At 35.6% G+C, this 17,877-nt stretch overlaps 1 protein-coding gene across 2 annotated transcripts in view; it reads right to left on the reverse strand.

Annotated features, from left to right (window-relative positions):
* The window catches only part of CDH18 (cadherin 18), a 504,214-nt gene that overhangs the window by 247,365 nt on the left and 238,972 nt on the right, over positions 1-17,877 (reverse strand). For both annotated transcript variants that reach the window (XM_073802032.1, XM_073802033.1), the window contains exon 3: positions 13,381-13,675. In XM_073802032.1, the coding sequence (XP_073658133.1) occupies positions 13,381-13,675 (295 nt within the window). The remainder of the gene's footprint in view (positions 1-13,380; positions 13,676-17,877) is intronic.

Below are 17,877 nucleotides of genomic sequence, written 5' to 3' on the forward strand. Positions count from 1 at the left end.
GGCCTGGGGACAAGCCCTGCCTACTAACATGCCTCCAGAAGTCATGGCTGGGCCTCACAAACAGCCAGGGAAATTAAAATGGAAAAACAGTGTTCTAAAATCTATGGGACACAGCAAAAACAGTTCAAAGAGGGAAGTTTGTAGTGATAAAGACCTATCTCAGGAAACAAGAAAAATCTCAAATAAACAATCTAACCTTACACCTAAGGGAACTAGAAAAAGAAGAAAAACAAAGCCCAAAGCTCAGAGCAGAATCAAATGAAATATGGACTAGAAAAACAACAGAAAATTCAAGGAAACTAAGAGATGGTTCTTTGAAAAGATAAAGAAAATTGATAAATCTTTAGCCAGACCCATGAAGATAAAAAAAGAACATGCTCAAATAAATAAAATCAGAAATGGAAGGGAAGTTACAACCAACACCACAGAAATATAAAGCATCATAAGAGATTATTACAAACAATTATAAGCCAACAAATTGGACAACCTGGAAAAAACAGATGAATTCCTAGAAATATACAATCTTCCAAGACTGAATCAAGAAAAGTACAAAATATGAACAGACCGATCACTAGTAACAACATTGAATCAGTAATCAAAAAAATACCTAACAAACAAAATTCCAGGACCAGATAGCTTCACAGGTGAATTCTACCAAACATTTAAAGAAGAATTAATGTATATAGTTCTCAAACTATTCCAAAAAATTGAAGAGGAAAATATGCTTCTGAACTCCTCATTCCACTAGGTCAACATCACCCTGATACTAAAACCAGAGAGGAAAATCACACACACCCACACACAGCACTGCTCCCCCCACACACACAAATATAGGACAATATCACTGATGAGCATGGGTGTAAAAATCCTCAACAAAATGTTAGCAAACCAAATTCAACAATACATTAAAAGGGTCATACACCATGATCAAGTGGGATTTATCCCAAGAGCGCAAGGATGGTTTAATATTTGCAAATCAGTCAATGTGATACAACATATTAACAATTTGAAGAATAAAAGTCACATGAATAGCAGAAAAGTGTTTAACAAAATTCAACACTCCCTTATCTTAAAAAACTCTGAACAAAGTAGATATAAAGAGAACATACCTCAGCATCATAAAGACCATAAAATGTTTAATAATAAGGGGGTCACTTAACATGTGAAAGCATAAAAGATCTAGATTGACCTTCACAGTTTTCTCCTTACCAGTGTATGGGAGCAAGAAAATATTTTCCATTTACTAAGGTGGGAAATGAAATTTAGCAGAGAGAAACTTAACGGACCTCAAGAGGACTCTCAATTAAGACAGACGGCAGGCAATTATGAAACTCAAGGACTGAGCCCTGAAAAACAGAGGAAATAAAGACATCTGGTAGATGGCAGCAGGAATCTACGATGGCACAGACATTCCTCTTTCTCACTGTGCCATTTCTCTCTACCTGATCACTTTGCCTTCTGTCACACCTCATCACTATACCTTCTTGCTATACCTGACTGCAGTGTTTTTACTTTATACTTAATCACTGTGTCTTCATTCTACACATGGTCATGATGACTTCCTCTAGTCTTGATCTCTGTATGTTCACTCTATACCTGATTGCTGGGCACTGTGTATTCACTCTAGTCCTCTTTGCTGGGCCTTTTCCCTATACCTCATGCTGAGCCTTCTCGGTATACTTGAACACAGAATATTCACCCCACACCTGATTGCTATGCCTTCACTCTATACCTGACTCCTAGAAAATGGCAAAAACTACCCAAAAAAGTGGGGTTGAATTTATTGCACATGAGTTTTTAGAATGAAATTTCAGGAGTATGTGCTCTAATACAATGATTTCACACTTAAAAATATGTATATATATTTTTTAATATAATGATGGGAATGTATAGCTGCTTCATTTTAGGACAGTGATTCTAGACTCAGAGAGGCTTAGTAACAGAAATACTGCCTCAAGGCTTTTTTTGTTTCATTTTGTTTTGGCACAGCTAGCGGGATCTTAGTTCCCCGACCAGGGATTGAACCCAGGCCCTCGGCAGTAAAAGTGCAGAGTCCTAAGCGCTGGACCACCAGGGAATTTCCATATTTTTCATTTTATAATATTTCACAGCAATTTCAATTTATGAGCCTTTATTTAAATATAGGGGTAATAACATAGACTAATTAATATTATCAGTGATAATTAAGTAATGGCAAGTGTCTAATATGAGATTTTTGGTTTGGTCTATTTCCCCAGAAAGGAAAGAAAGAAGAAAGGAAAGAAGAGGAGAGGAGAGGAGAGGAGAGGAAAGGAGAGGAGAAGGAGAAAACAACAAAAGTGGCCATAATTAGGATAAATTTATATAAAATATCAGTAAATTTTTGTAAATATTAAGAATGATTTTAATAAGAAAATTTTATATCTCTACATTTATGTGATAAGTATACAGAAAAAAATCACATGGAATAACACCTCTTCACCTCTATAAAAAGTATATTTTGTCTTTATTCCATATAGAGTCTATTTATTTATTGACTATTACATTTGTGATACTTTGTTAGGTGCATATGACACAGAAATAAAATAATTTAAAAATGTGAAGGACGTACAAATCAGTAAAATATCAGATAAGCTCAAATTAATGTATAATATAAAGTAGTGAGCAATAAAATATAAGCTGGGGTCCTCAACCCCCAGAACATGGACAGGTTAGGAACCAGGCCACACAGCAGGAGGTGAGCGGTGGGCGAGAGAATGAAGCTTCATCTGCTGCTCTACATCGCTGCCAACTGCTTCTGCTTGCATTACTGCCTGAACCGTGTCTCACATTACCATGTGAACCATCCCCCCACCTCCCCAAACCCCACCCCCCACCCCGGTCCATGGAAAAATTGTCTTTCACGAAACCAATCCTGGTGCCAAAAAGATTGGGGACCACTGTAATAAGCCCAGGATGCCCTAAGGTCAGTTGTAGTAAAAATTTTTTGTTGTATTTTTTTTAAAAAAAGACAGTATCTCCATGAAGAGAAGTATTAATTTCCAAGGCTAATTTATACACCAGAATGTTCCTTTAGCCATTATGAAAATTTCACCCATTATATATTTTTTACATTTACTTAAACATAAGTTGTATCTAGAATTGCCAAAACTGATTGGTTTTCTTTGTATTCACATTTCCTACACTGAGGAGTATATACATGAAAATCATTTTTGAATATATTTTTTAAAACATTACATGAAGATTTGGGAATTCCCTGGCAGTCCAGTTGTTAGGACTCTGCACTTTCACTGCAGAGGGCCTGGGTTCAATCCCTGGTCAGGGAACTAAGATCCTGCAAGTCCCATGGTGTGGCCAAAAACAAAAAAAATAACATAATGTGGAGATTTAATTTTTGTAAATTGGGCCCAACTTATGGTGAAATAATTTATCTATTCCAGTGAAGTACTTTCTATTATGAATTGACCAGTTTTATTGGGGAATTCCAAATCTAGTATACTTTCATAAAAAGTAAAATGGAGAAACTAAGGAATCTGAAGTAGCATAAAATGCAATCTGGTAGATCGTATCAATCATTGAATAAAAGTGAGAAAATAAATTGGTTTTGTGGTCCTTCTTGAAAAAAACAAATGTAATTATTTACAAGAAAATAAAAAGAATCATTACTCCATAGAGCAATAAAACTTTTTTTACCAGATATCCAAACAATGATGTTCAAAAACTTAAGAGGCTGTATTTTTACAAACTCTTTCTTCCAAACATAAGTGTAGGTGGAAAGGGCTAACATATTATCATTCAATAAATATTTACAGAACATTGTGTCAAGTGATGTACAGTAATAGAATACAGCAAAAGTAGAGTAGTAGAACTTCTGAGCCTTCTCTTCAAAAACCCTTGAAGCTTATGCTCTCACTCTCTTGAAATGCTGCCCTAAGAATGAATGTGAAGTATTTCCCCCATTTCATGAGTTGTCTTTTCTTTTTGTTGATGGTTTCCTTTGCTGTGTAGAGACTTTCTAAAGTTCCACTTGTTTATTTCTGCTTTTGGTGTCAAACTTAAAAAGTCATTGCTAAGATTGATGTCAAGGAGTTTACCCACTATGTTTTCCTCTAGGAGTTCTACAGTTGCAAGTGTTACATTCAACAAGCCCTTGATCCATTTTGAGTTGATTTTTGTGTATGGTGTAAGAAAGGGATCCAGATTAATTCTTTCACATGTAGCTATCCAGTTTTCCCTACCCCATTTATCGAAGAGACTATACTTTCCTCACTATATATTCTTAGTTCTTTTGTCATCAATTCATTAACCATATATACAAGGGTACTTCTGGGCTCTTTATTCTGATCCATTGATCTATGTCTGTTTTTATGCCAGTACTGTACTGTTTTGATCACTACAGCTTTATAATATAGTTTGAAATCAGGAAGTGTGATACCTCCAGCTTTATTCTTTCTCATGATTGCTGTGGCTCCTTGGGGTCTTTTGAGGATCCATACAAATTTTAGGATTGTTTGTTCTATTTATGTGGAAGACACCATTGTGATTTTCATAGGGATTGTATTAAATCTGTAGATTACCTTAGGTAGTATGGACATCTCAACAATATTCTTCCAATCCATGAACACAGACTATCTTTCCATTTATTTGGTCTCCTTCAATTTCTTTCCTCAGTGTCTTATAGTTTTCAGTGTACAGATCTTTCACCTCCTCTGTTAAATTTATTCGTAAGTATTTTATTCTTTTTGATGCTATTGTAAACAGGATTGTTTTCTTAATTTCTCTTTCTGATGGTCCATGTACAATGAATGATATTTTGAGCCAGTAAATTGTGGCTTGGTTTGTTACAAAACAAAAGCTAACTGATACAGAAGAAAAGTTACGAGAAGGAAGTTAAGAAGAAAAAACTTATGAATCTTAGAAAATTTTGTCCAATGTATGATTCACCACTTGCTCTATATGATTCTTCATATGCACTCTAATCTACCATGTAGAATTGCAGTGTCAGCTTCACTTTACTGAAATTATCTCATTCTGAAGTTATGCCCCAGGGTAATAATTATAAAATGGCTACTAGAATCCTGGAAGATATCCAGGTGAAGCTCCCAAGATGTTTGGGAAGAATTAAATTAGTTCCCCAACAAGCAGCAAAATAAAATAAGCACAGCTGGTGTCTCTTCTTGCTGCTTTGCAACAAAGAACACAGCTGCAAATGGAAACAGGTCTGGGATTTAGAGCTTGGAAGGGAACAAAGAAAACATGAAAAAGATTGGGGATGTTTTAATACATCTCCAAAGACAAAGAACCTTGCAGAATTTAAGGGTCATAGAGTAAAACTTTGTATCTTCTCCTTATATGCCAAATTAAGTTTTAGTACTCCACTGAAATTAGAGTTCATAAATTATATATTCATAATTTTCATAAAGTATATTCTGTTCTCTCTCCAATTAATTGAAAACCATTATTCCTATAATCTCTTACAATTTAAAAAATGATTTTAAATAATGTTTAATTATTGGTATATTTTATTAACATATAGAAGAGAATAGGTAGAGATTTATATATTTCCTTATAAATATGTTTCCATGAAAAACAAAGAAGATGTGAAATTTATTTTCAAGCAAATTAGACTGTGATCTGGCATGGTTTTCTTTGAAACAATTTCCATATATAAAGCAATTTTTTGAAAATTTAAGGTGTTGAAATGCAACCAAATTTAAATTTGTACTTCTGATTCCAGGCAAAAGCAATACTAGAATTGAAGAAATGTGGGTATACTTACACACAAATAGAAGAGACAAAACTATTATTTTTTAAAAAAGAGATTTACCAATACACACAATTAAAAATAAACCTTTGCTAGCTTTTTTAATGATAATAATATATATTATTATAATACCACTAAAGGTCTTAAGACAATTGTTCCCTTTCCATCTGAGAATGGCAATGCTATTTACAAATAAGATTTTATTCATTCTATCTTCATTTTCAAAAAGCCACACATGCACCCGAACACTGACTCCAAAAAGGGAATAATTTCATCTCATGGTTAATGCCCTCTTTGAAAAACACAGACTTTTAATAAAATTACAGAAAATCAAATTAAAGAAGTACTTCTATAGAATAATCGGTAGGAGGTGGTAAAGTCATCAAGATTGGAATGATAATAAACCACATATCAGAGAAAAAAAGAAAACAAAAAAATGTTAAGTGTGTATTGATAAAATATGTACCAGTCTCTTCACAGTCCTATCAGGTTACATTTGCCCTCCAGAATATTATAATGTCATTCTGTCCACATATGTTCACTTTGTTGAAGGCAATCACATTTTTAGATAAGTTTTTAAAAAAGCAATGTGACAGCCAATAGCTTACTAGACACCCATCATAATTCAAATGGTCCTTTTCTAAATCAGTGCTACAAAAACAGGCAGATTTAAACGAGCACCACGATGACTCTCATGTAGCCACACTGTTACTCTTCTTTCTGTGAGCACAAATATCCTAACTTTATTCAATGGTTTTCCTCACTGTTTTCATAATGGTATCCATTTAAATATGGTCACTAATACTTAAACATGAAAATTGCTTACCTGGGCAGATAGAATTGGTTTTGGTCACAAAATATATGGCATGAGCATTTCAACACTATGGGATTCTCTTCGGAAGTGACTCGAAATTTAACAAATAAATATCTTTGCTCTCATTCATGTTTCTATTTTGAAATCTTTTTTTTTTTTTTTTTTTTTCAGTACGCGGGCCTCTCACTATTGTAGCCTCTCCCGTTGCGGAGCACAGGCTCCGGACGCGCAGGCTCAGCGGCCATGGCTCACGGGCCCAGCCGCTCCGCGGCATGTGGGATCCTCCCGGACCGGGGCACGAACCCATATCCCCTGTATCGGCAGGCGGTCTCTCAACCACTGCGCCACCAGGGAAGCCCTCTATTTTGAAATCTTTTCATTCTTTTATTTTGCATGTTTCTTAGGGCAGTGATTCTCAACTGAGAGCAATTTTGGCCTCCAGATATCTTTGGGCAATGTCTGAAGACATCACGATATGGCAGCGGTGGGAGGCATGCTATTGAAATCTAATGAGTAGAGAGACCAGGGATGCTGCTGAACATCCTACAATGCACAGGATAGCCCCATAGCAAAGAATTATCCAGTCCCAAATGTCAATAGTGGAAAGGTTGCAAAACTCTTCTAGGGGGATATGATTCCCTAGATAATAGCTGAAATTACATGGCGTATGTAAATCTAAGAGATAAAGAAAAATCTTATTTTAAAACATGCATCAAAAACCACTTCAGTTTATTTTGCATCTTTCTTTTTGAAAACATCCAGAATGCCACAGACTTTGTCTGCTTGCTATTGCTCACTGACAGAAATATACTACCACATTATGCTTTTCTCACTGGCAATATAACACCCAGCAACTACTTGGAGGGCTCCACGACCATTTCTTAGCAATGGATATACAAGAAACAGTCATCTGATAAAATCATGCACACATAAGAGGTCCCTGGTGCTGTCTTCTCTTGCCCCCTCTGTATTCTCATATCACATTTTGCAAAGCTCTATGGGGAATCCATCATTTGCATGATGATCCTGCTTCTGCCCCCTTAATCACACAAGCAGGTGCGCATGCACACACGCACATACACACTCTGAACTATACAACCCCACAGGGAAGAGAGAGGAGTGTTTTTTATCATGTGTCCTCTATGTAAAATGCACTTTTTTCTCCTTGTCTAACTGAAAAAAACCCATACATTATATAAGATTCAGAGGATGTCTTCTCTAGTCTGCAAGCAGGGCTCCCAGCCCAACTGTATGGGCCCTCTATTTTTTTGCATATCAAACACCATATTGAAATTTTCTGTTTACATGTCTGCAGCCTGCTCAAATTTAGGGGCCTTGTTTTATTTACCATTTTATTACTACCCACTATCACATTTATTAGGACACTAAATGCCTTCACTCTCTCTCTCCTTCTTTCCAGAAAGAATTGGAGAGATTAAAGGATACAGTTTTTTTTTTAATGACTGGATGATTCAAAACTCAATTAATGTGTATATGGTAAAAACAATGATCTTATCAGTCACCTTCGGTTGGGAAAATTTTGTTGTCACCTATCACACTATTGTTAGCTATTATTAGTATTGGGAACTGGTATAGTTTTAAATGTAAATATTATTAATGTCTATTTTCACAAATCTGCATTTTACTTTTCATTATCATTTTATAAATAACATGTATATATTATTTTAATAAAGAAGAATGTACTTCTCTCATACCAAATAAACCTGAAACCCTCTTTGTAGAAGTAATCACTTTTACCTGTGTGTGGGTCTCCTTCAGATATTTCTTATGTATGAGTATGCATATTCTGTAACTCGTATTTATTTTTTAAAATAAAGTAGGTTCTATTCCACATGGATTTCTGAAAACTTTTTTCTCACTAAAATACTCTGGATCGTTGAATGTCAGCATACACAGTTGAAATTCATTCATTTTAAGGCTGCCTAGGGTATCAGTATATGAAGAATCATTCATTTGAGAACTTCTTTATTAGTGTACTTTAAGTGTGTTTTCTATTTTTCACTATTGTGAACAATACTACAATGGGCATCCTTCCTTCTATATCTTTGCATATCCATGTCAGTATATCTATAAAATAGCTTTCTACAATAGATATATGTTCTTTCAAAAATTTTGATAGACATTGCCAAATTACCCTCCAAAAAACTATGAAAATCAACCTTTCTGCTAACGGTTCTGCACATTAACAATTTTGTGATTATCAAATTTGCATACTTGGTAGGTGAACATTGCTATCTCCTGCTCCTTCGTGGTTTCTTAAATTACTAGTGAAATTTGAGATTTTTTTGTATAATTAACATGTGTTTATTTTTCCTAAGAATCTCCTGCTAACGTAATTTCCCCGTGTTTATTTGATTGTAGTCATTTTATCCACTCATCAGAACTTCTATGGATCCAATTGATTCTACAGTTGATAGGAAACATGATTTAGATATCTGAAATCAACTGTTAGCTTCACCACATGCAGAAAGAAATATTGGTGCCATAGCAAAATCATCTAGTGTCACAATTACATAGTAGAAATGGAAAGGAGAGATGATTTTCTGTATCATTCCCAAATCAAGCCACTTAATAGAAACTGGCATCACTGTTTCTTTTCTGATGCTAAAACCTTACTCGCCACTCGTTTGGATTCAGTATTAGGTTCAATTCTTTGGTTATTGGGTTCATGCTGAAACCTAGAATTTGTCCAACTATCAATTCAGATTCAGTGCAGCTGCATGTATCTGAAATCCAACTCGATAGCTTAAAAAGATGAGATTTACTTTCTTAAGAAGGCTCTTGGGATTCGCAGACCAGACCAGGAGCATCAGTTCTGTAATGGATCATTCTTCCGGGCCCTTCTATCTTTCTGCACTAAGCAACAGGCTTTCATCTTTATGGTTGCAAGTGGCTGCTACATTTCTGTACCACATCTGCTTTAGGCAACAATTGAAAGGAAAATGGTGATGGGTGAAATATGCATGCCAGGTGTGATTTTTTTTGGCAGGAAACCTATATCTTTCCTGGAAGTTCCACCTAATTGCCTCTGCTTAACATCCTACCATCTAGAATTACGTCACATGGTCATTCTTAGATGAAAAGGTATGGTAGGAGGTGAATATTTAATTCTGCACAGTGTCACCCTGATCAAAACTGAGTTCTCTTAGTAATAGGGAAGGGGAAGCTGAATATTGGATAACTAACAGCATTTACCTAAAGGGAAGAAGAAGCATGATCCTACTGTTTGTGACAAATGCCATATTTTTGTATATGTGTATATAGTCAGCTGGGCTGTCAGAACATTAACTGCCCTGGATCAGCAGATGACTGTCTATCAAGAGTATTAGAGGGTCATTCTCTAAAATCCCTTACAATAGAGGTTGGCAAACTTTTACTGTAAAGGGCAACATAGTAAACATTTTAGGCTTTGTGAGCCATAGTGTTGGCTGCAAACTCAACTCTGCTACTGCAAAGCCCAACTACCATAGCAATATGTAAATGAATGGGTATGGCTTTGTTCTGGTAAAACTTTGTTTACAAAAACAGACAGCAGGCTGCATTTGTCTCCACTGCCATGGTTTGCTGTTCTGTCCTGCACCACGTTACTAGTTTTTTGTTGTTGTTCCTATTTGTTTGTTTGATTTCTAAAATTAGAGGCAGTGCAAATACCACTCATTCTTAAGGCCACAGTGTAAAGTGAGTTTCTCACTCCACTAACTTTTATATCACCTTCCATATGTTCATATTACAATGTGCATTAGATGTTATTATAATGATTTTTATGTATTTGTTTTTCCACAATGAGTTCACACACACACACACAATATGATGTCCAATATTCAGCCTAAAGCTTGTCATAGTCTTTCACCAGAAATCATGCGTGGAACTGTGGTACAAAAGAGACTGAAAGCTTACTCTGCTTTGTCCCTTTTCTCCACTACTTTCAGGCATCAAATATTTTTCCTTCAACCATACTTGTCTCCATAAAAGAACTTAAGAATACAGTTGACCCTTGAACAGCTTGGGGGGTTAAGGGTACCAACCCCCTGTGCAGTCAAAAATCCATGGATAACCTATTACGGTCGGCCTTTGTGTAGGAGGTTCCTATAAGTGGACCCACGCAGTTCACACCCGTGTAGTTCAAGGGTCAGCTTCACTAGTATTTCCCTCCTATTCCTACCTTTCTCTCCAAGTCCTAGATGAGGACTGAAATGTCTTGGCTTGTTCCTAAGTCCTCCAGCCTTTGCTGCAATGATTCCTTTAGGATTCATGATTCCTAAACGTCCAGCATTCTTTAACAGGCTCACATGTACCCACTTAGCTTTCACTGTGTTCACACACATGTATATATTTCAGGGTACATTTCTGATAACTTTTTTCCTCCCCTTGTCATTTTCCTTGGCTTTTCAATCTCTGTTCTGATTCATTTCAACTATTTTCAATGTCAACTGTTTTCCTAAATATTTTTCTAGATAAGGTGGGAGGATGATGTACTTTCTGGATCTTTCTCCACATATTTCTTTCATGCTAACAGATGAATCATGTTTTGCCTGAATGAAGGATTTGGGGTTTCAGTCATTTCTCTGTAGGTTGACAAGGGTATTCAATTGTTAACCACTTTCCAATATTTCAAGTGATAAATATGATGTGAAAATATCTTTTCCTAATAGGTAATTTTTAAATATCTGAAAGTTTGTAAAAATTTTCTCTGTATCCTTAGGTGAATCCTGGCAAAGTTCCTAAAGCCTAAGTTTGATTCTTATTCTACTACCCTTTCCAGGAACTCAGAAAGTCTATTAAACTTGTGAATTCTGTATATTCCTCACCTCCAGGAAAAAGTGTTATTGCTCCTCTCCTTCATCTGCTGTTTCCTGCTCTCTGGGAACATGTGTTATTCACATGCTAGGTCTAATTAACATATATTCTAAGTCTCATCTATTTCTCACAATTGCCATATAGTTGTATTTTTGCCCTCTGATTTTTAGCTCCTGCTTCCAGTCTGGGATGTCCTTAAGTTCCAGAAAAATAATTTGGGTCTTATCAGTGACCCTTCATGCCTCAATGCATACATTGATGTTTTTGTTGTTAACTTGTGTATAGAAAACATGGCTTTGAGTTACAGAAATCTCTCTGCAGTGTCCTTAAAACACTAGTGCTCTGATTATCTACGGTTCAATACTCTTTCTTGGTAATGACTGCTGTGTCCTTTTTTCTCTCTATGGTGCTTTGCCTGCCCTGGTGACTGTCATTTCCTTTGCACTCCCTGGCGTTCTTACTTGGCCTCTGGCAGTACCTTACCAGTGGCATTCTCACAAGTGGCGGAGTCATAGAGCTCTTCACTTTTATAGGAGAAGAGGACTGGCAGATGGGCTGTCAGTCCCTTGACAAGGTGCTAGGAGGAAGTCTGTTCTGGAGTTTTCACACAAACTCTCACCTGCCAGGAATAATGGTGTTGAGCTGTTCAACTTTCCTAAGAGACCAATGAGCATGAGTGTCTTCTGGGCGTTTCCACAGGCTCTCTGAGTCTGGACCCTGTATTCTACTCTGGTCCCTGGGGAGCCAGATTAGCAATGGCTTTCTCCCCTGAGATTCTGGTTAAGAAGGAGAACTTAGTCTCTCTAACTTGTTTCCCCAACGGCTTCAGAAGCTATCTGCCAATCTCAGGAGAGCTAAAATGAAAAAAAAAAAAAATAAACTGCAATCTTGAATTAAAAAACCTTATGTATATGAGATAAAGGATGTTAACAAAACATATTGTGGTAATCATTTCACAATATATGTAAGTTAAGCCATCATGCTGTTCACCTTAAACTCATACAGTGCTGTATGTCAATTATATCTCAATAAAACTGGAAAAATTTTCAAATTAAAAAAAAAAAAAAAATATATATATATATATATATATATCCAATTACACAGAGTGATTTGATTCGTGACCATAATACCTAATTTAAAACCCATACATACACAGGAAACTTAAATATGTAAAACCTTTATTCAAAATATACATTCTAAATCCAAACTGAGAGCTTCACATAGGTAATAAAAATATTATTATCACAGCTGAACTTTATTTTAATTATATTTAGGAAATTTATCATCTGAGATAAAAATAAACTAAAATAGCTAAACCATGGAAATCTGTGAGTGGTGGGAGAACCCCAGATGATCAGAAGACTGGAGACCTCAATCACGACTTATCAAACGCAGTGTAGGCTCTGCATTCAGGAGAGCCTAGAGTCAATTTCTTCTAGCAATTTGGGAAAGAATTTGGGAAAGTTACTTACATACTGTACACCACTTTGCACAGCTTTAAAGTGGTATTCAAAATACTTCACAGGGTGGTCATATATTTTAAAATAAATAAGGGATATAAATGCTTAGGATATCTGCAAAGTTTATTGATTAATTTAGCTATTGCTTGTACTATTAATACTATTATAATCTGATCATAAAAGACATAGATTTCCAACATTATACTATCTGTATCTATACAAATTGTCACTGAATGTGTTGGTATGGTCAAAGAATTATGCCAGTTAAGCAAGAATTGCAAGTGTTTTCTCATGTATGGTTGTTTTTCCTTGAGATCAAGCTGTTTCTTAAACTTACAGATTCAGAAATTTGTTTTAATAAATATTAGAATAGCTAGGCCAAACATTCTTTAACACTTTAGGCCATAGGAAATTATGAAAATATTTTGGAACTTCTTCAGATTTCTTCACTACCCCCCAAAAATTTAAAAACTGGTCTTCAAAAGATGATTTTTGGATCACCAAAAATATATTAAATGCCAAAATATAAAAATGATTTCTCTTACCCATCTCTGACATTTCAGGCACAGTTACGATATATGGTCCATCTGTGAACTTTGGAGCATTGTCATTGATGTCTTGCACTTTGATGATAAACTCAGATTCAGGTTCAAGGGGCTTGTTTGTTCGTCTGTCAATAGCCTGAGCATGAAGCACATAGTGGGTCTTCTGCTCTCTGTCTAGACTTTTTGTTGAGTGGATGTCACCCGTGGTATCATCAATGATAAATATAGTCCCAGCACCTTCTCCAGTAAGGATGTACTTCACAGACCCATCACCTTTGTCAGAATTGGAGTGCAGCTGTAAATAAAGATGGAATAATTTAACATGAAATTATACTCCAACTTCACATCGTGTTCTCTGAAAACTACCTATCTATAATTTAATACTTAGTTTTGACTATGACTTTTCTTCTCTCCACAGTGTCCCATGTGTTGCTACAATCATCTATTGGTCTGCAGTATTTCTCCACTTGGTATTAATATGGATATTTTTATTATGATCTGTCTAAGATCCAATTATTGATGTAAGAACAATTAATAAGCAATACTTATTAAAAGAAAAACAATAACCCTTGAGGTCATTCTACCAAATCCACACTTTACTACCTACATAGAATAGAACTGGAAAAAGAAACTACTAGTAAATCACTGTTGCCTTCCATACTTGTAGGGATTTTTTTTTAAATTAATAGCTTGTCATTCTATTTCAACATTAAAATTAGAAAAAAAATATTGTAGGACAAATTGACATTCAAATTACTTATTAAAAATTCCACAAAAGGGCTTCCCTGGTGGCGCAGTTGTTGAGAGTCCACCTGCTGATGCAGGGGACATGGGTTCGTGCCCCGGTCCGGGAAGATCCCACAGCCACAGAGCAGCTGGGCCCGTGAGTCATGGCCGCTGAGCCTGAACGTCCAAAGCCTGTGCTCCGCAATGGGAGAGGCCACAACAGTGAGAGGCCCGCGTACCGCAAAAAAAAAAAAAGAAAAAAGGAAAGAAAGAAAAATTCCACAAAAGAGGCACTTATTTGTCACAGAAGCATTAATTTTATAATTTGGAAAAATAAATATTTTCTACATTAATTGTTTACATTTAGAATTTTAAAAAAAACTTGTGGTAGAATATTTTCTTTCTTGAAAATTTATGAAACTTTAACTCAAAATTTAAATAACAGTAATAGATTTAATAAGTAGGCCCTAATTTTTAATTAATTGAGATACACTAAAAAATTTCACTTATTAAATTAAAATGATCAAATATTCTTTGAATAGACATTATAGAGTAATATTTCAGCAGAGGATTTCAACAAGAAAGATAAATAATGGTAAGATAATTATAAGCCTCTTTTATCATTTATATATTAGCAAATGCTTTTAAACTGCATATGGTTCACACTTAATATCTTGCTATAACTTATAACATCAAAGTTCAGTTAAATATTTCCATGAATACTACTGTTATATTTCTAGCTAAGAACGACCTCAGTATTATCCTAAATTGCAAACACATACTTGAAGAATGGTTTATCCTAAGAGATCTGAACAGTTATCCTTCATATGAAACCTTTTTGGTCACATAACCTCAACTACTCACTTTTTGCACATTTCTGACCCTTGCAAACAATGAAAATATATAACCTTGTTCACATAGTGTTTTGGTTTCTAGCCACAGTAAAGTGAAAATTTTCAAGGTTTATGTTAAAGTCTCTGAAGTTTTAGAAGATATTTTTTAAAAGATAAAATATAGGGATTTCCCTGGTGGCACAGTGGTTAAGAACCCGCCTGTCAATGCAGGGGACAGGGGTTCAATCCCTGGTCTGGGAAGATCCCACATGTCCCAGAGCAACTAAGCTTGTGAGCCACAACTACTGAGCCCGCATGCCACAACTACTGAAGCCCACGCACCCTAGAACCCATGCTCCACAGCAAGAGAAGCCACCACAATGAGAAGCCCACCCACTTCAGTGAAGAGTAGTCCCCGCTTGGCACAACTAGAGAAAGCCTGCATCAGAAATGAATGGCCACTATCAAAAAGCTAGAAATAATAAATGCTGGAAAGGGTGTGGTGAAAAGGGAAGCTTCCTGCACTGTTGGTGGGAATGTAAACTGATACAACCACTATGGAGAACAGTATGGAGGTTCCTGAAAAAACTAAAAATAGGGCTTCCCTGGTGGCTCAGTGGTTGAGAGTCCACCTGCTGATGCAGGGAACACGGGTTCATGCCCCAGTCCGGGAAGATCCCACATGCCGCAGCGCGGCTGGGCCCGTGAGCCATGGACACTGAGCCTGCGCGTCCGGAGCCTGTGCTCCGCAACGGAAGAGGCCGCAACAGTGAGAGGCCCGGGTACCACAAAAAAAAAAAAAAAAAAAAAAAAAAAAACTAAAAATAGAACTACCATATGACCCAGCAATCCCACTACTGGGCATATACCCTAAGAAACCCATAATTCAAAAAGAGACATGTACCAAAATGTTCATTGCAGCACTATTTACAATAGCCAGGACATGGAATCAACCTAAGTATCCATTGACAGATGAATGGATAAAGAAGATGTGGCACACATATACATAATGGAATATTACTCAGCCATAAAAAGAAATGAAATTGAGTCATTTGCAGTGAGGTGGATGGACCTAGAGTCTGTCACACAGAGTGAAGTAAGTCAGAAAGAGAAAAACAAATACCAAATGCTAACACTTACATATGGAATCTAAAAAAAAAAAAAAAATGGTTCTGATGAACCTAGGGGCAGGACAGGAATAAACACACAGACGTAGAGAATGGACTTGAGGACACCAGGAGGGGAAGGGTAAGCTGGGACAAAGTGAGAGAGTACCACTGACATATATACACTACCAAATGTAAAAGATATAGCTAGTGGGAAGCAGTCTCATAGCACAGGGAGATCAGCTTTGTGCGTTGTGACCACCTAGAGGGGTGGGATAGGGAGGGTGAGAGGGAGACACAAGAGGGAGGGGATATGGGGATATATGTGTACATATAGCTGATTCACTTTGTTATACAGCAGAAACTAACACAACATTGTAAAGCAATTATAGTCCAATAAACATGTTAAAAAAAATTTTTAAAGACCCAATGCAGCTACAAATACATAAATATAAAATATAGAAAAAGACAATATAAGGAAAGAACTATTCTTATGGGAAAATGAAGGCATCTGAAACATAAATAATAGTACATCAGGAAAAGTTTAACTTATTTTTTGAAAACACATAGGACATAATTGGGGACAAAATTCTGATGGGACTCACTCAGCTAGATTCAACCAATTAAGTCATTTCAAAACTGCTTTTTTGGAGTTTTTGTAAAAAGGAGTAAAAATACATTAACAAAATATGAAAAACACAGCTTTCAAAGATTCACACTTCATTACTAAATTAACTACTAAAAGAAGCAGTAAAATGAGTTTCATAGAGACAGTTGCATGCATGTATGAAAGTGAATTTATTCATTTATTTATGTCTCTTGACACATCATTTTAGCACCTACAAGAAAAGATTTATCATTTATGCAGCAGACGTCTACACAACATCGATAGAGCAGTCTGTTTCACATTCTTTAACTTTGCCTCTATCCATAACCAAAGCACAGCCACGTAGAGCAACAAATTCATTGAACAAATGTTTCTAAAACCTTTTCTGGAACTTTCGTGTTATTAAATTAACAAAAAGTGAGATCGGTTTAATAGCTATTGCTATACTGTATATAAATTATAAATCTATATATTATAAATATAATTAATTGAAAACACTTGAGGGCAAGGGTTAAGCCTTCTAACAACTAATTTTTGAAAGACAAAACAATGGTGACAATTAACTCCTTTCCTCAGGATATATTCGCATACTCTTTTATATTTTTAGCGAGGTAAATTTGAAATTATTTAGTCTTGGATTAAAGGTTCACATTACAAAGAGTTAAATATACATATTTTTTTTTAAAATAGGCGTATGGATGTAGACCAGAAACAGAAATATGTAAAAGAAGTAGTAAAGTTGTCAGTTTAAAGCATCTGTTAAAAAATTATATGCTCTGTGCTTTATACTGATTATGCTAAATAATTCAAATAAAAGATAAATGTCAGTAGCTTTATGGCTTTAGATTCTAAAACTTGAATCTGACTTCACATTTATGAAGTTTTGAGAATTAACATATAATTTAGCATGTTTCAGAAGTTATGTCTAATTAGAAAATAAATGTGCAATACAATCAGTGAACTGTATTTAACCAGTATTTATTACTGTACAACACAGTCAAAGTTATGTCAAAATATTATAACTATGTATTTGGATTACATAAGTTGTTGATAATACTCAGCTTGAGTGTTTTACTAAGGTAGATGATCACTTTATTGGATTTTTTAAAATCTCTCATCTGGCCTGCTGGAATCTTGAAATGAGAGTGACCATGTAACGCTAGTGGAAACCCAGCACAGTAGCAATAGGTCAATTGATTAATAGTTTATAAGATTTTTTTTAATT

The sequence above is a fragment of the Tursiops truncatus genome, chromosome 3 (genome assembly GCF_011762595.2).
Source record: "Tursiops truncatus isolate mTurTru1 chromosome 3, mTurTru1.mat.Y, whole genome shotgun sequence".
NCBI classification, from domain to species: Eukaryota; Metazoa; Chordata; class Mammalia; order Artiodactyla; family Delphinidae; genus Tursiops; species Tursiops truncatus.